The 25,176-nt window shown below is 46.3% G+C and overlaps 1 protein-coding gene across 2 annotated transcripts in view; it reads right to left on the bottom strand.

Moving 5' to 3' along the window:
- The window catches only part of COL26A1 (collagen type XXVI alpha 1 chain), a 139,931-nt gene that overhangs the window by 50,535 nt on the left and 64,220 nt on the right, over nucleotides 1–25,176 (bottom strand). Inside the window, exon 3 of one of the 2 annotated variants that reach the window (XM_045543036.1) lies at nucleotides 24,078–24,181. In XM_045543036.1, the coding sequence (XP_045398992.1) occupies nucleotides 24,078–24,181 (104 nt within the window). The remainder of the gene's footprint in view (nucleotides 1–24,077; nucleotides 24,182–25,176) is intronic. The other variant, XM_045543037.1, reaches the window with a different exon arrangement.

The raw sequence follows: 25,176 nt of genomic DNA, 5'->3' as shown, positions 1-25,176 counted from the left end.
CATACATATTTCTAAGGCTCAGGGATGGTTCTGGGGAGAGAACTGCAGCGTCAGCGAGGGGGAGCGAGCATCCCGGGGCACGCCGTGAGCGAGGGGCAAAGCTTGGTTCCCAGGGCAGTCCCTCGGTCGCACCACCCTGCCCTGACACCCAGAGTCAAGGTTCTCCCCGGGGCCTCGCAAACCGGTGTCCGGTGTCTGCGGCCAGCCCCCGGGGCCCTCCCCGTTCCTGGGTTTTTAGAACATCTGTGCCCCTTCCTCCCGCCCTGCATCCTCCCGGCTTCCTTTGTCTGTCCCCTCCAGCCTCTCCTCCCACGCCTGCCTGGAATTCCCTTAATGGGGAGCTGTCGCCGGGCACCCTTCCTCCGCCGCCAGCCCTGGGACTGTGCAGGTTCCCGGTGCCTGTCTGATGGCCGCGGGAGGTTTCCCCAAAGGCTTCAGAATTAATAGGCAGCGTCTGATCCCAAACTAGCATAAATTACATCCTGGACTGCATGACGTTCTGATCTGTTAGGAGGGAGGAAACGTGGTCTGTAGCAAAATAAAAGACATCCTGGAACCCATTATGGACTCCAATAGAAGACAAAGGCAGCAAAAAAGGACATTATGGGATCGACGTGCCTAATAAACGACGTGTTGGCATCTCCCTTCCACCGGGATGTGGATTAACAACAGATGTACTACACTAATGTCGATTTGTATGCTAATCTAAAACAACTGCATGGCCTTTGCAGACAGGAATTCTATAAATGCAGCCCGGTCCCGTTCCCCGCAGCTGCTGGTGGCAGAGGCAGGGGCCGGCTGGCGGGGACTGTCTCCGGCCCTGCCCCGCAGAGCTGCCTGTGGGGGACCCCCAGTCTCCTCAATGTCTCTGCCGAGGCTGGCCTGTGAGCCCGGCACAGGGCTCCCCAAGGGGTAGGACACAGACAGCCTCAGGCTCTGCAGGGGACATGGGACTGAGAATTCAGTTTGGTTCCTGTGAGACCGATAATCTCTGACCATTCCCTTCCCAAGGTTCAACTATGCCCGGCGGGTGAAGACGGGTCCCAGAACCCCAGAGAATCTCAGACCAGCTGGGATCACTTTGGCCCCCATACGACCATCTGAGCTGAGGGTCAGAGGCTGAGAGAGAGGAAGTGACTGTCTCAAAGTCACACAGCTGCAGCGGCCAGGCCTGGACCCCTCCTCCATCCACTACCCCCACGCTGCCCTCCCCACAGGCAGGGCCCCCACAGCCCGGGCACCTACAGGTTTGCCAGAACACTCCATGTCTCCCACCAAAGAGCCTTTCCTGAGGCCGCTTCAGGGCCAGGCGCTGTCCAGGACACTGGGGACAGAGTTGAATCAGGCGGAGGTCCCAGCACCCTGCCCAAAGCATCCAGGTAAACAAAGGCAGCCATAGGTCAGGGGGCGTGAAAGCTGTGACAGAGGCTAGGACAAGCTAGTGAGTGGCACAGAGAAGGAGGTGACTGTGAGGACCACGCCCTTTCTGGTCCATCAGCACCCAAGCGTGTGTCCCAGGGGAGGATCAGTGGTCCCTGCAGCACCATAGCCAAACTCACAGCTATCACAGAGCATTCGCGCCTGACCTTGGAACGTCTCCAAAGATGCGTGTGTCTGCCTTGCCCGATGTGACAATCAAGCACCTCACGCAGGTGAGCTGCTCTGGCACCTCGCTGCTCCCAGGGCTCAGACAGGGGTACAGCATCATCTCTAAGCACTGCCATGTCCAGGGTGACCTCTGGATGTCTCTCTCCTCCCTCCATGTCTGCTTGCTCTTCTCTTTCTGGCTCTTTCTTTCCCCCGGTAGAAATACACGATGTGGAATGAGAAGTGGAATACACGTTCTGGCATAACCACTAATCTGCACTGGCACCTTGTATAAGTTCCTAACATCTCTGAGCCACGGTCTCTTCATCGGCAAAGCTACTCTGCAGCATTGCTGAGATAGAAAGAGAATGCGAAAAAGATAGCCAGGCACAGTGTGGACACTCAGAAGGTACTGATGAAAGTTAATCTCTTCCTGTTCTGTCTGTAACAGAGACAAATGTAGCCACCAAACACCCCCTTTCCTTCCTTACACTTCCTTGACTCCTTAGAGTCGACCAGGGTCGCACACCTGGTTTGGACCAGTGAATTACAAGATACTGGGGCATCTTTTCACTAAAAGTCCACAGGCATCCCACAGCTGCAAGATGGCACAACTTCTGTCACCCGGAGCCCTAAGGAAGTCTGTGATGCTGACCCTCCACTGACCACACTGGACATGTAGCATGAGCAGGAAGGGAACTTCTGTTGGGTTAACTTACTAAAATCTTGGGACTGTTTGTTACCAAAGCGTGACCTGGTCCTTCCTGACTATTACAAAGTCCTACACCATGGGATTATTATATGGTTGACATGAGATAATATATATAAATGTAACTAGCATAATTTGGGAATCCTAATTTTTATTTCATTGCCTTTTTGCTACCTCCTTCTCAGGATAAATTTGGCACGATTAAAGATCACAGCTTACATTAGGAGCAAATTAGTTATTTTATTTTCAAAGGCCTCTAGCCAAGCTACATAAAAATATCAATAAAAAGAAAAAAGTACGTATGATATCAGTGTAATAATAATCATTATCGTTAGCATGTATTGAGCACTTTCCACGTGGCTAGATTGTTTACTTAAATCCTTGCCTAATCCTGATAACTCTTTGTAGAAGGAACATTATTCCCACTTTATTAATGAAGAAATTGAGGCTCAAGGAGGTTAAGTAGATACCTCTGGTTCTACTTAACAGGATGGTGGGTAAGATAATCAGAAAACCCTCCTGCTACAAACACTTTGAAGTGCTGGATAAAATATGGAAAAAATTTTCTGGGCATGGTGGCTTATGCCTATAATCCTAGCACTCTGGGAGGCTGAGCTGAGAGGAGTACTTGAGATCAGGAGTTCAAGACCAGTATGAGAAAGAGCGAGACCCCATCTCTAATAAAAATAGAAAAAATTAACCAGGCATGGTGGCACGTGCCTATAGTCCCAACTACCTGAGAGGCTGAGGCAGGAAGATCACTTGAGCCCAGGAGTTTGAGGTTGCTGTGAGCTAGGCTGATGCCACAGCACTCACTCTAGCCCGGGCAACAGAGTGAGACTCTGTCTCAAAAAAAAAAAAGAATATATATATATATGCATATATATATACACACACATATATACATAAAATTGTTATAAATGCATAGCTGAGTTTCCGAGGAAGAAAGGAGGTGCTTACAAAAATAAAGAGGAAACCAAAGATAGAGAAGCTACATATGAACAGATGCTATAATTGAGCTTGGGTTGGGGGAGTGGTTATCATCACAGTAACCCAAGTGCTTCTACAGCTGTTTTTACACCCATGTGTTTCGATGGACTATGAAATGGGAAGGCAGCATCCTCTATGAAAGGTTTGCTAGAAGGCCGGGCGCGGTGGCTCACGCCTGTAATCCTAGCTCTGGGAGGCCGAGGCGGGTGGATTGCTCGAGGTCAGGAGTTCGAGACCAGCCTGAGCAAGAGTGAGACCCCCGTCTCTACTAAAAATAGAAACAAATTATCTGGCCAACTAAAAATATATATACAAAAAAAAAAAAAAATTAGCCGGGCATGGTGGCTCATGCCTGTAGTCCCAGCTACTCGGGAGGCTGAGACAGTAGGATTGCTTGAGCCCAGGAGTCTGAGGTTGCTGTGAGCTAGGCTGATGCCATGGCACTCACTCTAGCCCGGGCAACAAAGTGAGACTCTGTCTCAAAAAAAAAAAAAAAAAAAAAAAAAAAAGAAAGGTTTGCTAGAAAACTCTCTGCCAACCATCACAGGGAAGGAATGATGCAGCTTCTCCTTTTTGCCTGTATTTAGACAGAAACTCTCCCCTGATACATCCAGACCTCAAGCCTGTACCTTGTTTGGAGCTGAGGTTTGAATTAATATTAAAAATCCACTACCATTTATCAAGAAACCCACAAACCAAAAAATTAACATAAAAACCAATTCCTGCCCAGTGATATTCTGGAACATCTTGTGGAAGAATGCTTCAATACTCCAGGCTGCTTGTTTTCTCACAGGACAAGAAGCTGTGACAAAAATGACCTCACCATAAAAAAATTACAAACCAAATAAGGAAATAAGCTACCATGAGTGAGAGAGCAAATAAAACAATCGAGAAGATTAAAGGCCCAACAACCTGAGAAAACAGAATTTCAATATGAAAGAAAATATGAAATATATATAAAATAAGGATGTTTTAAAATATCAAAGAGATAAAAGGAGTTGAAAATAGGATAAAGATGAAAAAAGAACTAAATATAACTTATAGAGATTAAAAATATCATAAAAAATTAAATGGACAGTTGAAAAGACATACTGAATATTGCTGAGGAGATCAATAAAATAAAAGCTTTATCTGAGAACATTGCCCAAAATACAAAAGTGAAACATAAAGAAATACAAAGCATGAGTGGTTTAGAGACTCAGGGGATAGAATGAGGGCTCTGTCTCTCTAAAAGTAGTTCAAGAAGCAAAGAATAGAGAAAATGATAAAGAGGAAAAACAGATTGGCTCAGGGATTTCTGGAAATGACTTAAAATACATGGATGCTCATGTATCAAGGATTCAAGGAGTATGAGTACCAAACAGATAGACACATTGATCCTTATCTAGACAAATCATAGTGAATCTGCAGAACACCAAAGACAAAGACAAAAATCAACCAATCAACCAAAGAAAAAGAATGAATTACCTTCAAAGGCATCTTCAGTAGACCTTTAAACAGCCACAATAGCAGCCCGAAGAGAATAGTATAGTATCTCCAAAGTGTAGAAGGAAAATAACTGTCGACCTAGAATTTTATACCCAGCTAAATTATCATTTAAGAGCCACGGCTAAATACAATAATTTTTGGACAAACAAAAACTGAGAGAAGCTAAAACTTAGATATATTAGGGAAATGCAAATTTTTAAATGATAGATAATTTCTCATCCATTAGCATGCAAAAATTAATAAGTCTGGTAACAAGAAATATTGGCTAGGCTATGGAGTAATGGAGAAATTTTGTACACTGGTAGTGAAGCGGAAATTGGAACACTGAGTTTGGAAAGTAAGTGATAATATCTAGATGAGTTAAAAGTAAGCACTTTCTGCCTGGGCAAGACTTTGCTCATATACACAAGGACACAAGGGTATTCTGTGCAGCCCTACTTGTAATTGTGAAAAAGTAGAAGCAATATGTCTTTCAGTAGGAGAGCAATAAATAAACTGTAGTATATCCATGCACCGGAATACTATAAAGCAGTTAAAATCAATGAACCAGAGGTAAAAGTATCAATATAAATAGATTTCACAAATATTTTAAGTGAAAAAGCAAGTTGAAAAATGATTAATTCAGCAGAATATCATTATGCAAATTTAAAACACACAATAGTATATTTTGTTGATAGGTATAAATATATATGTATGAAAAGTACAGAAATTTGGGGATGACATACATTAACTTGAGATTAGAGTTGTCCGGGAAGGGAAAAGAGAAAAGGCATGAAGGATGTATGCCTTTAGCTATACCTGCCTTTAGCCATACCTGTAACATTTTATTTCTTTAAAACACACTGTTCTGGATTATTTCAAAATGAAAAGTGAAAAAGAAAACACTGAAGCAAATATGACATAATGCTAACAACTGTTAAATCCCAGTGGTAGGTATATACATATTTTATGGGGTGTTTTATGTACTTTTGGTTAATTTGAAATATTTCTTAGGTAAATTTTAGAAATTAAGAGTTTAATTAAGAGTTTAATTTTACCATGAGGATGGTAAGAGTCACACTACAGGTTACTGAGCCCAGTTGCCCTGTGTGGTGACCTAACCCTACAAAGGGACATTCCGTCTTCCTCTGCTCATTCCTTTTTGGCACAGGTGGCAGCTGCACACTTACCACCGCGCTCGCTTGAAACCGCGTCCAGTGACAGAAAGGGGCGCACGTTCTTTAAAGATATCAGTTGACAAGGATAAAGAGATTGACAAAGATGAAAGAGGGGACAACAGCAGAAATGTGGAAACTGAAAAACAAACAGACAAATGGCAGCTGACATTACGACTGAAGAAAGTTGAGAGCTGTCGGCAGCAGGGAGAGTGTCCCCAAGACGGCAGCGTGCTGAGCACCGGGACAAGGGAAGGTATATGGAGGCGCCAGACACGGGACAGGTTCTCAGTCTCTAAGAAGGAGGACCCCCCTGGCCCTCTCCCCCTAGTTTGCCCAGGCAGGAAACTGGAGTCTTATTCTCTGGAGAGAAAAACAGAGGATCTCGTGACTGAAGGACTCCAGGTACGAGTGAGGGTCTGAGAATTAAGTGTAAGTTTATACACTGAATGTTGAGACGCGACCCCCCCATACCCCTCCGTCCCGCTCAGCTTCCAGGTGGCAGACGGCCAGACGTATCCCCTCCAGGTATGACATTAGACACATTTTCTCAAGGGGATCCGACCAGCTCAAGGGTCACTGAAGGCTTATCATACACACACTACATACTCACTGCACATCTGCACACACCTCACTCACATAAACCTCACACGCTACACACTAATGCACACACACATTACACACACAGCACACGTATCCCACACAGACACACAGTACCTTACAATGCACACGCTAACACGCCCCACGTGTTCACACGCACAGAGAGTACGCACTCTGCTCGCAGACATGCAGGCATGAGCACTGTTAAACTAAACCGGGGGAGGCCACTGTGCTGGACTGAGCTCCAGCCCGAGGCCCCAGAAGACCAGACCAGACCAAAATGGAGTCACTCACGCTAAATGCCACATAATCAAACTGAGACTTTAAGGAAGCAGGTAGATCCCCAAACAGGCCAGTTTTTCCTGAAAATAGGAGATTCCAGTCTACCTGAGTTGGTGTAATAAGGAAGTTCTCTCTGCTTTTAACCTTACCAAAAAAGTAACCTTAAGTAATCTGATGTTAACCAATCAGGTTTTTTTCTCTATTACTCTATTTCCTCGTTCCTAACTTACAAAAGCCACTGTCGAGCTATTGCCCAGCGGGAGCTCTCATTCTCTTACAGAATGGAGGCTGCCCGGATTCATGAACCTTGAATGAAAGCCAATTAGATCTATAACTAAATTTGTCATAATTTTTTCTTTTTTTCTTTTTTTTTTTTTTTTTTTTGAGACAGGGTCTCCCTCTGGGCTGGAGTGCAGTGTTGTCATCATAGCTTACTGCAGCCTCATACTCCTGGGCTCAAGCCATCCTCCTGCCTCAGGCTCCTGAGTAGCTGGGACTACAAGCGTGCGCTACTATGCCTGACTAATTTTGGTACTTTTTGTAGAGATGAAGTCTCGCTATGTTGCCAAGACTGGTCTCGAACTCCTGGCCTCAAGCGATCCTCCCGCCTCGGCCTCCCAAAGTACTGGGATTACAGTTGTGAGCCACCTGGTCCCATAATTTTGTCTTTTGACAACACTAACATAACGTGTGCATACATGAAATTATCATGTATTCACGCATAATCAGCACATACATTAGATACATGTGGGTGCACATGCACATCATAAACACAACACAGAAACACACAATGCACATAATATACACACACGCACAGAAACACACAATGCACACAATATACACACACGCACATGCACATCGTGCACACACACACCCACGATCCATGAGTCCGGCCTGTGACTGAGTGGCCCTGAAATCCAGGCACTTGTCCTTGGTCTCTGAACGAGGCCTCCAAGGACTTTTTCTGTAGTGGAACCATCCAGCTGCCCCCTGCTTCTCTCCATTGACGGGGTTCCTGAACCCCAAAATACGGCAAGTTGGCACTTGAGAAAAAAGCAGAGACAGGAAGTTCTTTCTGACCTTCTCCCACCCTTCTCGCCTTAAGCAGGCCACAAAAGAATTCCCTGACCTTTCTGCAAAGCAGGTCATCAGACGCGTTCCAGAGCTGCCCTCCCTAGACCTGGAGGAAAGGAATGTCCTTATCTCTGAAGACACAGGGACACAGAGAAGAATCCAATCAAACAGGCCTTGCTAAGTTCCCACCCCCCGTTCATGACCATGCGATCACGCCCCTTTTGTCCAATCATACTTCTCCACGCCTGTCCACTTCTTCATCAGACTTAGCATAAAAACACATAGGTTTCCCTGTTTCTTTGGGTCTTCATGTCTGCAAGCTCCAGAGCCATGTAAAATTTATACTAAATAAATTTGTACGATTCTCTCTCATTAATCTGTCTTGTGTTACAGGGGCCTCCACTGTGCACCTAGCAATGGGTGAGAAAAGAAATCGTTTCTCCCCCACGTCATCACGCCCAGGGCTTGCCACACAGCCGAGTCCTGTGCCAGCCCCAGCCACGGTGCTGCCACGTATTTTAATCATGTGTTCATTCATGTCCTTCTTGGGGGGGGGGGTGCAGCAAAAAGTGAGCTCTGGCTTCTGGTCTAGGATCAATCACTTACTACCCTGTAGGCTTAACCACCTGCCCTCATCTTTCCCATCTGTAAAATGGGAACACAGTGACGCCTTCCTGCTCCATGGGGATACTGGGAAGACAAAAGAAAGTAACACTGTGGGGTCAGGGTTTGTGCCGGGCACTGGACCCATTTCCCGGGTACTTGGCACCAGGTACTTGCCACTGAGCTGAGCACCTTCTAGAAGCTCTAGACCTAGACCTCCTTCCACTCTTGTAGGGTAAGCATCATTTTTCCCACGTCATTGAAGGGGAAAGTGAGGCTCTGGGGAACAAGACAGCTTGTCCAAAACTTCATAGCTAAGAGGTGCTGGGGCCAGATTTAACCACAAGTCTGGAGGCTCCAAGCCCAATTCTTTTTCTCCCCTGGGTGGGATCCTCACAGACAAAAAGCTGTAGAGAAAGATCCAACCCTCAGGCAGCTCAGAGACTAGTTGGGAAGATAAACACGTAGGCAAGTGAGAGAAAAAGAAGATGAAAACTCCAAGCTGGTGAGAGAAGTGCTGAACGAGAGGCCCAGGCAATAAATAACTGTTCAAAGGCAGAGCGAGGCCCAGGGATTCTGGAACATTCCAGCTGCACGTCGGGAAAAGCAGGCAATGCTTGGCCATAAAGAACATTTAGGAGGTTCTTGTGGGGACTGGGGACCCCGAGCCAAGTGCACTCCCTCCGCAGATCCGGAGGGTCCCCGGGGCCCCGCAACACTTCAGCTGGAAGGAGTGAGGGTTGAGCCATAGATTCCAGTGTTTATGGGCTCCTAAGAGCATGTGGGCACTTCGTAAATGCGATTTGATAGTGGAACAGTTGGCTGAAGGAAGGGCTGTCCTCATCCCAGCTGCCCCGTGCTCTCCCAGGGGGCATTTTCCTGAGGGAGGGGGGACGCAACCTGGGCCCCGTGGTCTACACGTACCAGGATGGCAGAGCGCCATGTCCTCAGCACACACAGTGTCCTGCCGGGTGGCACCGAGACACCGGCCTGGGATTGCATGGGTCCACCCACGCCGCAGTGAAGCCATGGCCATTGCTGGCCATCAGCCACCCTATCCAAATCTCGGCCGTTGCTCAGCAACATGCATGATCCGAGCCGAGCCCCCGTGTTCCTTCACATGGGAGCAGACCCTGGTTCTGCCACGTGGGGGCTGGCACCATGGAACGTCACGATCCAACACCAGGGTCTCCCTGTCTCGAACCTAAGGCCCAGGTGGGCGTCTTCAGCACACTCAGTAGCGTCCAACCCCAGCTCAAAGGACTTTGTGTCTGTGGTAAATATATATATTTGGTCTTTGTCCCCCAATTCCTGGCACAGAGCTCCTAAAACCCTTGAACTTCCCTGGGTGATAGGAGTGTCTTTTGTTATCCCTAACAAGCCCCTGAGTTTATGCCAGTGAGGTGACTCTGGGTGGGCCCCTAGACAGCTTCAGGATAGCAGCTGGTCACCAGAGGAACCAACCACATGATTAAGGGTGGGACTTTTCAGCCCCACCCAGCCCTCCATCCCCCACCTATGCACCCCTTCCATGGGGCTGTCCCTCTGTCGCATCCTTCGTAATACAACTGTAACCATAAGCAAAGTGCCTTCCCGAGTTCTAGGAGTCATTCTAAGAGGGAAAGTCATGGAAATCGCTGAGTTTGTAGTTGGCCAGGCAGAAGTGTGGGGGCCCTGGGTACCACGCTTGTGGCTAGCATCTTAAATGGGGGCAGAGTTATGAGGCTGAGCCCTTAACCTGCAGGGTCTGCCCTAACTCTGGGTAGTGAGCGTCAGAATTGAATTGAATTGTTGGTCACCTCAGGGAATGGAAGAACGGGTGTGGGAACAATGTATTTGGTGTCAGGAAAAAAACACAACAGTATCCACTTCCTTTTCCACAAAGAAGTCTCCTAAATTGCTACGAGCAGAGCTTTCAGCCCTTTTTAGCAGAGACCCCCGGAGACCCCGGAGTTTCCAGGACAGCCCCCCCGCGTCTGCATAGCACTGCACAGGCTACCAAGCCCTTGCTCCGCCTGCCTCGCCACCCAGAGCCCCAGGAGGCAGGTCTCAGACTCAGAAAGGCATTCCTTCTGCTCAACATGCGAGTCTACTGATTCGCTCTGCCAGGTGGTGGAGGATCAGGAGAGGGAAACGTGTGCTGGAAGATCCTCTCTCCCATCCCCATTTTATAGACCAGGAAACTGAGGCCCTGGGAGGCGGTGATTCGCCCCAGGTCCAGGCAGCGCAGCAGGGCGGAGCCGCAGCTGCAGGCCTGTGGAAAGCAGCCCTGGGCGCTGCCCGCTGGGGGAGGCGCCGGCTGAGACCGTCTGGGCGTGGGCTCGGCCCCAAGGCGGCTGCTCCCCTGCAGATGGCCGGGAGGAAGCCGAGAGGAAGTGAGCGCATCTCCCCCCTCCCCGGTCTTCCCCAGCACATGTTCAAGACGCAGAAATCTCTCGTTAAAGTTTTACAGTTTAACCACCGAGCATGCTACTTTGTCTCCATAATTTATCCCTGACCTGCGTCTAGACATGGCATCATGGGAAGGTGAGGCTCTGATGAGCAGAGCTCGGCGTGGTCACGGCGGCCATGCCCGGCTGACGCAGCCCCGCCTGGGGGCGAAGACCTCGAGGGCGCCCCCTCCCTCCCAGCAGTGCTGCTCCCGTGACCCCGTTTCCAGAGGAGAAATGGGCGGGCTGATGACTTACGAAGGTCAAACCCCAAGCTCTGTCCATCCCACCTGCCACCTCCAGGGACCATTCACAGCATCCCTGGGGCTGACCTGCTGCCCTCAAAGGGGAATTTGGTTGGACCCCAAACCCCAGCCACCAATGTCCACTCCCTAAAGGAGAGCAGCACCAGTGCCAGGGGGAGTCACTAACTCGGGCCCCCAGCCCGGGGCTCCCAGCTCTGGCAGCAGGACCAGGGACTCCGAGGACCCTCCACCTGTCAGGGCTGCTCTGGGGCAGTGGACAGCTGAGGAACCCCACTTCTGTGGCTTCTGGTACCCAGGGAATCTGTACTCAGACCCCCACCTCGCAAAAAAGAGCAGAGACTGAATCAATCTCTCTCTGTCACTCACACCCCAGGACCTAACCATGGGTTTAGGGTCCATTTTGGTCCTAAGCATCTATATTTTGAGGGGAGAAGACAGAAATATCAGTCAGCAAGCATGCCTAGCACTGGGGAGGCTGGGAGAATAACAAAAGTAACACGAGCCATTTATTAAGGACCTACTATGTGCCGCGTTTAATGTATGATATAATTAACAATTCTGCAAGACAGATACCGCTGTGTCCACTTTACAGATGAGGAGACTGAGGTTCCAACAGGAAGTGAGCATGTGGAGCCTGGATTTGAACCCTGGGGCTGGGGCTGTGGGAGCCTGTGGCCTCTCTACTGTCCAAGTGGGTGAGGGGTACAGTCCCTCAGCAGGGACAAACTAGGAGGGACAAGCTATACATGGCCAGGCCCACAGTCACTGCTGGGGAGCCCTTGCTGGGAGGCTGAGCCAGCCCCAGCCAGGCAGCCAGGGAGTCCCTGAGATGGGAAAGGGAGGTGGGCAGGCGCTTCCTTATTCAGGGCTGGGCAGAAGGTCACTGCTGCTGCCCTGCAGGGGTGCACTTGCCCTTGCCCAAGCCAGCCTCGCTGACGCACTCTCACACTCTGGGGGGACAAGCGAGGGCCCCTGGGAAGCTGAGGATCTGTCCTGCATTCTGCTCATCCTGTTTGTAAAGCTGTCACACTCTGTTCATGGGTTTCCAGTTACACGGGCAGGGGCCTGATGTCTAATATCACGGCCACGCTGGGCTGAGAGCACTTCCCGATGTTGTCCCACACAGGAGTGTGAGAGGGAAACCAGGCTGGCCACCGGGCAGCAGAGCTGGAGCCCACCCCTCGCCCTCCCCCGGCCCACGGCCCAGAGGCTGCTGTTAAATGATGCAGAGAGAACACTCTGGGCTCCCAGTGCATCCCAAGCTGGTCTTGACCAGTCATGTGGCACTAGAAGAAAAATTTTTAGGGCTGGGGGAGGCGGCTTGTGCCTATAATCTCAGTACTTTGGGGGGCTGAGGAAGGAGGATCGCTTGAGGCCAGGAGTTCAAGACCAGCCTGGCAACACAGTGAGACCCCATCTCTACACAAAATTTAAAAATAAACCAGGCACAGTACTGTGCATCTGTAGTCCCAGCTACTCGGGAGGCTGAGGCAGGAGGATCACTTGCATTCAGGAGTTGGAGGCTGCAGTGAGCTATGTTGACACCCCTGCACTCCAGCCTGGGCAACAGAGACCCTGTCTCCAAAAAAAAAAAATGCTTTTAAATGGCGCACATCACCCAGAAGGCAAACTGAGAGGGGACTGAAGCCCCCTCCACCCAGGCCCAGGTGGTTCACCTGCCACAGTCCCCAGGGACAGGAGAACCAATTGAGGTGGCAAGGGTGGAGGCCACAGTAACCTGTCTGTTCTGAAAACGCCTAGGGAAAAAGTTTGCTCAGCAAAGGAAGAGACAGAGACGCCGTATAACGGGGAACTGCAGACACGCAGCGCCCCAGCTGTCCCGGCCCAGGCAGAGTGGGGGACCCACAGCCCGTGGCCTTCCCGAGAGTCCCTCCTGTGAGGGAGGACTCAAGGGTCCATCTTCACAACGCCCTTGTGAAACAGCAGCTTGGGTGTTTTACAGGCACCATAGCTACAGCCTGAGGCTCTAGCAACTTCCTAAGAGTAACCTGGTGCTAAAAGGACACTGAAAGGCCAGACTGGAGTTCAATTCTGCACACCCACTAGATCACGATGCTGTGACCTTCTGTGTGGAGAACGACACAAGGTTCGATGTCGGCATCTCCCATCTGGGAGCTGGAACATTCGGGTTGATCAAGCATCAGCCAACGCCCTCGTGGGGGATGTTGTGCCACACACATCCCTTCTTTAGGACCACAAGGTGCACACACACACACACATGCACACACGTACACATACCACATTGCCCCCTCCCCCTGGTCTGTGTCTTGGGGACCCCAGCCTGCAACAGTTCCCTGGCCCCAGTGTTGCTCCAAAGTCCTTTTTGCATGTCATTTTGGGTGGTCTACCAAAGGGCACCCAAAGGTGAGGCAGTAAGTTGAGCACAGGCCTGGTCTCACACCTTGGAGAAGACCCTGGAAGCAAGGAAACTGAGGCAGGGAAAGTGGCCAGTTCTTCCAAGAAGACTGGCTGAGAAACGAAGCCAGAGGCAGGGAGGAAGTGACAGGGTGACGTAAACTCAGTAAGACTGAGCAGCTTGGGCAGGTGAGAGATACTTGAGTATCCTCAGGTGCTGATGGGGAGGAACCAGTGGGAAGAAAGGCGGGATCTACAGAAGACAGGGGCTGCCTGGTGGAGTCCTGAGAAAGTGAGCTGGACTGGACCCAGAGGGCCAGGCCTGGAGCCAGAGGAGGACCCCCAGGTCCCTACCTCCTGTGGGGCCCACAGCACCTCAATCGTACCTTCAGCAAAGCCCTTAACTTACAATATAGAGATTATCTGCTCACTCCTCTGGCCCCCACACACACCACCTTGGAATTCCTGAGGTCCCCTTTTCATCAATGTGACCCAAGCACCCTGCACACTGCCTGCAACCCCCCTATGCATTTGGCTCATTTCAATAAATGGCCCCAGCTTTAGTCACAGCCATGAAGGGCAAGGCTCAGACACATCATCGTATTCACTGAGAATCATTTCCCTAGAATGATGAACTCTGCAGACTGATCAGGAGGCTGCAGGCTCCTCCCAGGAGAACCCCTTTCTGACTTTGAACCCTCAGCCATTCAAAACACAAACATGCTCATACACAGAGCCGGAGTCGGGGCGAAATGTCAGCATCATCTTGGACTCAAATCAATCAGCTCCACGCTTGGATGCACTAGCTAAGCCACTTTGCCCCAAGCCTGCCCTTGCCCGTATGGGGGCCCCGGGGATTCATTTCCTGTCCTGGCTGGCTTTGTTTCAGGCTGGAAAAAAAAGAAAAAAGAGGGAAAATCCTCTACTTGAGTTAAACTAACCACCTCCTGATGGCTGAGTTCATCAACGTTGTTTGTGGCGTATTTCCTCCACACCAAGGCAGTATGAGATACGGGCTCTAAAACGCTAAGGAAAAGGCTATGTTAGGTTTTGCAGGAAGGAGACAGCCCAAAGTCCAGCTTCCCTGTCCCTTATGCCGGGACAACTTTAGATGGGATTTCCCAAGACCTCAAGGGTCCCAGGTGGCTTAGGAGCACCTAACTGGGATCAAAAAGACCCAGGTTTTCCATTGGCCACATCTTAGCTGGATGACTTGGCCAAATCTCTTCTTTCCTCTGAGCCTCAGTTTCTGCATCTATAAAATGGAAGTATATAAATAACAAACTGAAAGCTCTTTCTAAATGGTAAAGTACCATTTCAAAGGTGAAAAATACTGACATGATATCATGATGACATGATGTTGATAAGGGCGATGATGCCGCCCCTGCTGCCAGCCAGACTGAACTCACTGGAGGTCCACATACTGGTGGAATATACTCTTAGGATTAAATCTAGTGGCACAGGAATGGTGCTTTGTCCCAGGCCTAATGCTGACTCCTTCAGTCAGCACTGGAAGAAGTCATGTTCCAGGTGCAGAGTCAGCCAACAGCCTTTACAGAACCCTAACTAAGTGTCAGGCACAGTACCGGGCACCACAAAAGGAAACAGATGACATCACTCTCTCTATCTTCTGGAACTTCAGAATCAGTCAGCAGCACTGTAATCAGGCCACCTTTAGGGGCTAATTTGGCAATAGGGGGTCAAAAGCCTTCATGCAGTGTATGCCCTTTGACCCGACAATTCTGCATAGGAATTTATTGTAAGGAAAGTATCAAAGGTGGGACAGAGATTTAGCTAAAAAATATGTTCACGGAGTTCCAACTCCAGTCATGATGGAGTAGCTTCTATCAGCCTAACTCTGCTTTAAATTAGAAAATTATAAACTCTAGATAAAATATTTTTGTCAAATAAAAACAACTATTTGAAGGCACCAGAAAGAAACAAAAAAGCAGGCAGATCCAGGACAGAATTCAACCCCTGAAAAAAGAGAATAGCACAGGTGAATTCTACATGACACGGCTTCTGCCCTGAGGGCACAGCTCAGCTCGGCTCAGGCAAAGAAGGGTGACCAGAACTCAAGTCAAAAACTGCAGTCATCTGCCTTAAGGCTGCAAAAGGACCTGGAAACCAGAGGGGAGAAATCTAATAAGGGGAGAAGACACACAGAGCTGAGAGCCCCCAACTCTGTGTCCAAAACTGCCCTGAAATCCTTGGTCAACCCCTGAACTGCACATGTGCAGGGGGATTCCAATGAGCTCAGTAGAAAACAACAGTGGAGAAATTTCTGCCCAGAAGGGGAAACACAGTTGGAGCTTGAGTCCCTCCAAGTTAGGGAGCTTAGTTAACAGCTATGGCTTGCCTTTGAAACCACACAAAGCCTTAGAAGTAAAAACTGTATCCCAGGTCTAAGGGATTTACATACCCATCCGAATAAGGTATAAAAGCTGAGCCTTCACAAATGTATGGTAACAACTGCTTGCTAGAACAAAAAGCAACACTTCCAGGAAACCAGAATCTCTACAACATTTTATTTAAAGTGTCTGCTACATAAGCAAAAATTACTAACAAGGAAAAAAAGAGATAAAGAGACAAAGAAAGAAGGTAAGAAAGAAGCAACCATGCCCCAAGTCAAGAGAAAACTGTTGATATAAATAATCCCCAGGATGACCTGGGTATTGGAAATAAAAGATAAGAACTTAAGAGCAGCTATTATATAAAAATTCTAAGATATACAATAAGTTATGGTCATAATGAATGAACAGGTGGGGAAATCTTATCAGAGAAATATTCACAAACTCACAAATGAGAATTCTAGAACTGAAAAGTACAATATCTGAAATAAAAATGTCACTGGATGAGGTCAACAGAAGATTGTAGATGTCGGAGAGTCAATGAACTTGAAGACAGATTCATAGAAGTTATCCAATCTGAAGAACACAGGAAAAACAAACAAACAGAGCCCCACTAGCAATATCAAGCATCTTCTATGTGTGCAAATGGAATCTTGGGAGAAGCTAAAAGAGAATAGGGCAGAAAGAATGTTTGAAGAAATAATGAATAAAATTTTCCTAATCTAGTAAAATGAAAACAAAACATTGACTTATAGATCCAAGATGCTCAAAGAACCCAAAGGAGGATTAAGAAAATTCCACCTGGTAACATCATGGTCAAACTGCTAAAAGGAAAGAAAAAAGAAAAATCCTGAAAGCAATCAAAGAGAAAAAGACAAACATAGAGGAGAAACAACAATACGAAAACAGCAGACTTTTCCCCAGGAACAATGGATGGCAAAAGACAAGAGAACAACCAATCTGCTTAAAGTGTTGAAAGAAAAAAAATCATCAATCCAGAATTATGAATGCAAGGAAAATATTATTCAAAAATTAATGAAAATAAAATATTAGAGAGGATGTGGATAAATTGAAACCCCGTACATTGCTGGTGGGAATATATAAAATGGTGTAGCCAATATGCAAACATTTTTACAGCTCCTCAAAAAGTTAAACATAGAATTACCATATGACCCAGCAATTCCAATCCTAGGCATATTATACACAAAAGAATTGAAAACAGGTGTTCAAACAAAAACTTGTACACGAATGTTCCATAGCAACACTATTCACAATAGCCAAAAGGTGGAAATAACCCAAATGTCCATCAACTGGTGAATGGATAAACAAAATGGGATATGTCCATATGATGGAATATTAATTGTTATTCAGCTATAGGCTACAACACCGATGAACCTTCAAAACATTATGCTAACTAAAAGGAACTACACACAGAAGGCCACGTATTATATGATTCCATTTATATGAAATACCCAGAACAGGCAAATCAACAGAGACAGAAAGCAGATTAGTGGTTGCCAGAGGCTGGAAGAAAGGGTTTGGGGGAGTGACTGCTAATGGGTACAGAGTTTCTGTTTGGGGTGATGAAAAAGTTCTGGAACTAGATAGTGGTAAAGGTAACAAAACATTGTGAATAACTTAATACCTCTGAATTACACACTTTAAAATGGTTAAAATGATAAATTTTATCACAATAACCAAAATAAATAAAAATTAAGGTAAAATAGATACTAAAAAAATTTTTTTTTGAGCTGAGAGAATTTATTGCAAACAGACCTGCTCTACAAAAAATGCTAAAAGAACTTCTTGGGTCTGGGATAAAACGGTACCCGATGGAGGCTCAGAGCTCCAGGAAGAAATAAGATCATGGGAATAACTATAGGATAAAATAGAAGACTATATTTTTACTCTCTTCACTCCTTAAAAGACAACCTATTCAATGCAAAGTTACAATACTGAATTGTGAAGTTTAGAACATATCTAGATTTAAAATACATGACCAAAATAACATGAAAGAATGGTGGGGGCGGATGGGTGGAATGGTACTGTTAGAAGTTTCTTCCATTGTACGTGGCCTGGTCCCATATTGACTCTAAGTTTATCATGATAAATTAAGGATGCATATTATAATCCCTGGAGTAACTACTAAGAGGTAACACAAGGAAATATGATGAAAAATCCAATAAAGGAAAATATGCAATTTCTGCTTCTAGTCGTGTTAGACAAAGTCATACTGAACTTGCCCTTCCATCATAAACAACCAAAAAATTGGACAAAATTAAGGAAACAAATATTCGCAGACATTGGACAAAAGGCAATACGGAACAGTGATCCCCGAGAGAAGGGAAACAAACAGGGCAACTCCCAGAGGCACCTTCTGGACTGGAGCACACGGAGGGGAGACTAAGTAGACCATGGCAACATCTCTGAATTGAAGGAAAGAAATTGAAGTCAAGGGAGGCTGGAACAAATTTGGTGGACAGAGTACCAGAGAGAACTATGTGCAAAAAGAGCTCCAGAAATATACATGTGGTCAAAACCTATTGAACAGTTGGGGATACACTATATGCATATAAATTATATGTACATAAGAAGATGTGTATAAATTATTCCTCAATAAAAAGTCAATGTCAAATACATAAATAATTCTTAAGAAATAGAAACATGTATAGCCCATCTATTGAAGAAGATGAATTTTTATCAAAAACTTCCCCACAAAGCAAACTACAGGACCAGATGGTTTCATTGTGAATCCTATAAAATATTTAAGGAAAAAGTAATAACAGCTTTATCCAAAAAATACTTTCAGAAAATAAAGAAGGAAGGGATATTTCCCAATTCCTTTTATGAGACCAGCATAAGTCTTTTAACCAAAAACTGACAAAGATATGGCAAGGAAAGAAAATTCTAGATAAACATAATTCAAAATTCATGTTGAGGCCAGGTGTGGTGGCGCACACCTGTAATCCTAGCACTCTGGGAGCCCAAGGCAGGAGGATTGCTTGAGCTCAGGAGTTCAAGACCAGCCTGAGCAAGAGCGAGACCCCATCTCTACTAAAAATAGAAAGAAATTAGCCAAACAACTAAAAAAATAGAAAAAATTAGCTGGGCATGGTGGCGCATGCCTTTAGTCCCAACTACCTGGGAGGCTGAGGCAGGAGGACTGCTTGAGCCCAGGAGTTTGAGGTTGATATGAGCTAGGCTGACGCCACGACACTCTAGCTCAGGCAACATAGCAAGACTCTGTCAAAAAAAAAAAAAACCATAAGAAAAGATTAGGAAAACATATAATCACCTCAATATAGATGCAAAAAAAGCATTTGACAAGACTGAGCACCTGATCATGATGAAAATTCTCAACATACATAGAAAAGAATATCCTCATCTGATAAATGGCACCTAGGAAAAATCTGCTGCTAACAACATAGTTAACAGTGAAATACTGAGACATCCTCCCTAAGACCAGAAATAAGACAAGCATGTCTGCTCTGACCATGTCTATTAAACATTTTATTAAAAGTTCTAGCCAGTCCAATAAGGCAAGAAAAAGAAGTGAAAGGCATAAAAATTAGGAAAGAAGAAGCAATAAAAATGTTCTTATTCTCAGAGAACCTGATAGTCTATGTAGAAAATCCAAAGGAATTAACAAGTAAGCTATGAGCACTAATGAGTGAACTTAGCATGGTCTCTGGTACAAGGTCAGTATTTTAAAATTAAATATCTTTCTATATATACCAGCAGCGGAAAAATTCAGAAAATGAAATTTTAAAAACCATCTCTCTTTTTTTTTTTTTTTTTGAGACAGAGTCTCTCTCTGTTGCCCTGGGTAGAGTATAGTGGCATCAGCCTAGCTCACTACAACCTCAAACTCCTGGGCTCAAGTGATCCTCTTGCCTCAGCCTCCCAAATAGCTGGGACTATAGGCATGCACCACGACACCCAGCTAATTTTTCTATTTTTAGTATAGATGGGGTCTCACTCTTGCTCAGGCTGGTCTCAAACTCCTGAGCTCAAGCAATCCTCCCATCTCTGCCTTCCAGAGTGCTAGGATTACAGGTGTGAGCCACCGTGCCCAGCCAGCAATCTCATTTTTAAAAAGCACCAAAAATATAAGATACTTAGAAATAAATTTAAGAAAAGACAAGCAAGCCCTCTATTCTGAAAACTACAAAACAGTGCTAAGAAAAACGAGAAGACCTAAATAAACGGAGAGCTATACTATGTTCATGAATCAGAAGACACATTATTAAGACAGCCGTTCTCCTCAAGTTGGTTTGTAAATTTATCACAACCACAATCCCAACATACACGTTTTATAGACATTGGTAAGTTGATTGTGAAATTTATATAGAAACGCAAAGGAGCTAGAGTGGTCAAATTGGTCTCAACAAAGAAGAGATTACAATTATATACCATTCCATATCCAATAGCTAAAATTAAAAAGACCAGCACCACCAAACGTTGGCAAGTATGTGGAGCAATTAGAACAGACTTTGCTTGTGAGAATGAAAAATGTTAAAACCTCTTTGGAGAACCATTTGACCGTTTCTTATAAAATTAAACAACCCAATTAAAAATGGGAAAAAGTCTTGAGCAGACACTTCACAAAAGAAGATATAAGAATAGCTAGTAAGCATATCAGAGAGGCATACAATAAAATGCTCAACATCATTAGTCATCAAGGAAGTGCAAATTAAAATCACAATGAGAGACCATTTCACACCCACTAGAAGGGATAAAATTAAACAGACTGACAGCACCAATGTTGGCAAGGATATAGAGCAACTGGAACATGCTTTACTGGTAGGAGTGTAAAATGGAAAAATCACTTTGGGAAACAATTTGGTTCTTACTTATAAAGTTAAGTGTACACCACAACCTAGCAAAATGGTAGTTATTCATACAATGGAATAATACCCAGTAACCAAAACAAATAAACTACAGACATGTATGTAAAACATGGATGAATCTCAAAGACATTATGTTAAGTGAAACAAACCATATACAAAAGATTAGATGTTTACAGTAATGTTATTGAAAAGTTGGAAGCAACTTAGGTATCTTGCAGTAGCAGTTTAGTTAATAAAGTGTGTGTGTGCCTAAATTCCACAACCACTCAAAATGATACGGCAACTGACAAGGAGAGATGTTCATGGTAACTTATGCAAGAAAGGAAGTTACCAAACAGCATGAATGGTACATTTGACATATAAGCACAGGAAAAGGTCTGGAAGCTTTTCACCCAAGTGAGACTGGAGCTTACCTCGAGAGGTGTAATTCTGGGTGTTTCCACTCTTTCTACACTGAATATGTACTCACTTTTATAATACGAAAAAATTATTTTTAGGTATATAGATATAGATGCACAGATACATCTGTTCACAATAGTTATGTTCTAGAAAGTCACCATGAACACTGCATTAGCAAACACTCAACCTTTGCTCCTAGGGGAAACACAGGTTTAGGGTCCTACGAGCCACTCATCACATTTTCATCAACCGATCAATACATCATCTTGTTTTATGTGTGTTTCTGTTTACAGGCACCTTTAAAAATACCTACTGTTGATTCGTTACCATTGAACTCACAGCCAACAGCACTACAACTCCTGCCTGAACGAAGTTTCTAACACATATATTTTCTCTGTAAGGCACATCACGGCCTTCTTGCCCTTAGGGACACTAGACACACTTCAGCACTATGCTTGGGGGACATTTTAAACAACAGAATCACAAACAAAAAGCACAAAAATGTGGAAAATGTGACGCTACACAGACCAAGAAAAGGACGCTTATTTGCAGTTTGAGAGCTGAAACGAGGAGGCAGGGTGTCACAGTGTTTGACCTCAGCTGGGAACGTGCGTGTCGGTGACTCAAAAGTTTTCACTGCTCTGCCCACATCCACGAATGACCACTGTGAGTACTGATTTTTGTGGTTACACATCACTTTTAGTGAGTAGGCAAATTCACAAATACAAATTCTGCAAATAATTAGAATCCACTGTATACAGACATATATATGAGGAAAAGCATTCCCCAGCCTTAGGCAGGCCCTCCTGGGGCGTCCAGGGAGGGGACCTCATCTGAACCAAAGCAAAACCCATTAAGCAGCACCTCGCTGGCCTGCAGTGCTTCCAGGGGGCGGGAGGAGGAAGCAAACAGGAATTAATGGTGCAGGACCCACCACAACCATCTTAGGAATGTGCCTAAAGTCATGGCATGGCCTTGATTTAGCCTGCTGTCTTTATTGGTTTATATTTGGGAATGTAAAATCTTTACAAGGGTTTTCAGGAGCCAGTCCCAAACTCAGCCCAGCCTCACACTCCCAGGAATCCCTCAGCTGCCGAGTCTCCCAGCCCAGGGCTTCCAGGACCCTCATGCTCACAGCTGGGAAGGGCCACTCAACCCTGATGCCCGTGGAAAGAGGCCAGCCTCATCCCGCATCCCGAGGTGGACGTGCATCCTAAGCAAGGTGGGGAGCCCAGAAGGTTCTTCCACTGGGGGTAGGCGGTTGGTAGAGGCTCTGAGGCTGACAGCATCTTCAGAGGTGCCAGCAACTCTTCATAATTAGCCCAGAAACCCCAGATGCGCCTGGTGCGTACAGTCACCGCATAATGACATTTAGGTCAATGACAGACTATGTATACGACGGTGATCCCATAAGATTATCATACTGTATTTTTACTGTACTTCTATGTTTAGATACACAAATACTTACCATTGGGCTCCGACTGCCTCCGGGATTCAGTGCAGTAATGTGCTGTGCAGATTCGTAGCCTGCGAGCGAGAGGCTAGACCGTACAGGCTAGGTGTGTAGTAGGCTACGGCATCTCGGCTTGTGTAAGTGCACTCTGATGTTTCCACAGTGACGAAATGGCCTAATGATGCATTTCTCAGAACATATCCCCATCATTATGCGACACATGACTACATATTGACAATCAACATTGATGTGGCCTGATCAGCGTGTCTTTGTTTACGAGGGAGCCTTGGGCCACGCCACACGGTCTGTGCTAACAATATGAGTTAGGGTGGGAGCCGTGGGCCACATTGGCCAGTTTATGCTAATGATGCAATTTTTGTGGGGGGGGTCCTTGAGCCACATGGTACCAGCTCAACGTCCAGAGGAGCTGGGAGCTGAGGTCAGCAATGCGGGCTGCCCCCATGCCTGTGCCACTAAGCCCAAGTAGACACTCTGGCTCGGGTGAGCTTCCCTGGCTGGCAATGCTCTGTGCATATTGTCACATGTCACTGTCAGGAAAGTAACGCTGCCCACGACTCCACTGGCAGGGGACAGATAGAAATTTCATGTCTGGAGCCCCCCGGACTCTGCCCATGCGTCTGCTCCCTTAGCTGATTTAATCTTTTGCCATAATAAACCACAACCATGACAGTCATAGTTTTCAGTGTGTTCTCTCAGTCCTCTTAGCAAGTTATCAAACCTTAGAGTGACCTTGGAGACCCCAATCTACAAATACATGTGTGCACGTGTGCGTGTGTAGACACACACATATCCATTTCTCTAATCCTCTGGTTCACGCATTCAAGGAGTTACATAAAACATGTAAATAAAATAGTGCTCACTATCTAGTTGCATAAATATTATAACCTAAGCATTCTGAGACTCACACTTCCTTTCGTAGTATGCATTTATTCAGCAAAGAGACTACAAAGAGAGATGAAAAATATATACACTCAAACTCCAAGACAGGAGACAGGGCCCCTATTCGGGTGGGCCTCAGTCACTCTTAGAAGAGTGGGACAGTCCTGCAGGACTGCAAGTGGCTGCTGGTGGCGGCAAGAGGAATACACGCGACCACAGCCAGCTGAGCTTGGGGCCTCTGGGAGCTAAGAGAAGGGCCTGGAAGCCTTGGTAATGCTGAGAGGGGGCTTTCAGAAACAAGGCCTGGATGGTAAGCCCCGAGAGGGACCCACCCAGGACTCCACTCATTGCTCATTTTACTGATCACTGAAAGGGGCTCAGGCAGTGACTCGGGCTAGTGACAAACCAGCTTCACCCTAGTGTGGCCAGTCCAGAGCATTTGGTTCAGAGGTGGTTGGGAAACAAAGAAGTTCAAGCTATGAGACCTGCCTGCAGGAGGAGGGGAGAGGAGAGAGAAATGCCCAGCAAAGCGACAGCCACCTGGGTCAGCGCCCTGGCAGACTTACCCTCGTCACAGTTGCTCCCGGTGAAGCCAGGGCAGCACCTCCACTCCAGCGCCGTCACCGTGCGGTAGGACACTCTGTAGGTGGGTCTGATCAGAGTCCTGTAACTAACACAAGGACAGCTTCAGCGGGGCACGAGCTCCTGCCACCCACCTGTCCCCAGACCCCACTCCTGCAAAGATGGCCCAGGCTGTGTGCCCACCCAGGGCTCTGGAAGGCCCCCTGGGCAGTGGAGCCCATCACCCGCCTCTGCGTCAGCTACAGTCTAAAGCCCCTTACAGCTCTGTCTTTCTAGAACTCTCCTAAGCGCAGTCACTGCTTGGGAAAATGTCTTGCACACTGACCAAGGTAACCAACAAAGAAAACAAAAATATTATTAGAACTTTCACAATTTTCAACCACCTTCAACCCACTAAGTCCAGTCTTTTTCCCAATCATTATTTGTTTTGGCTGATTCATCCACGAATACTTATTGAACACTCACTGTGTGCTATATACTGTGGTCACAGGTTGATAAAACTGAGTTCCCATCCTCGGGAGAGTGAGACATTTCAATGAAAACTTGGAATACGGTAAGGGGACTCACGCAGGAATAAAAGAATTCCCATGAAATGCTGTGGATCCCAGGGTAAAGCTTCACACTCCCACAGTTTTGATATTTTTCTGACAAATAAGTTGGATACTATTTTGTCACATTCCAAGAATAGTGAACGTGAAACGCGTTACCAAATTTCACAAGGGGGATACATTCGGCTTTTATTATTCACTTTATGGGCATCATTATAACTGTGCTGCTTGATCGAGTTTGCACAATATCCCCTTGAAGACAAAACTATATGACTTCAGAGAATTTAAATCTGCTGACATCGAGCAGCTTCATCAGTGAATGGAAAAATCATGAATTAATTGGTAGCAGCAGGCGTGAGGTCGGGAGATTGTACTGTCGACAGGAAAACACACGAGTCATGAATTGCATTTCGGAAATACGGCTCGGAATCTGAAAAATCCTGTTACGCTAATTTATCTTTTTTAAAGAAAAACCTCTCTCGTGTTTCATAAACATCCAGGCAAATCGGTTTCCCCCTGGAGACTGGGGGTGGTG

The sequence above is a fragment of the Lemur catta genome, chromosome 2 (assembly GCF_020740605.2).
Source record: "Lemur catta isolate mLemCat1 chromosome 2, mLemCat1.pri, whole genome shotgun sequence".
In the NCBI taxonomy this organism is placed as follows: domain Eukaryota; kingdom Metazoa; phylum Chordata; class Mammalia; order Primates; family Lemuridae; genus Lemur; species Lemur catta.
The sequence above is the reverse complement of the archived record's forward strand: the minus strand, read 5'-3'. Positions and strand labels throughout refer to the sequence as shown.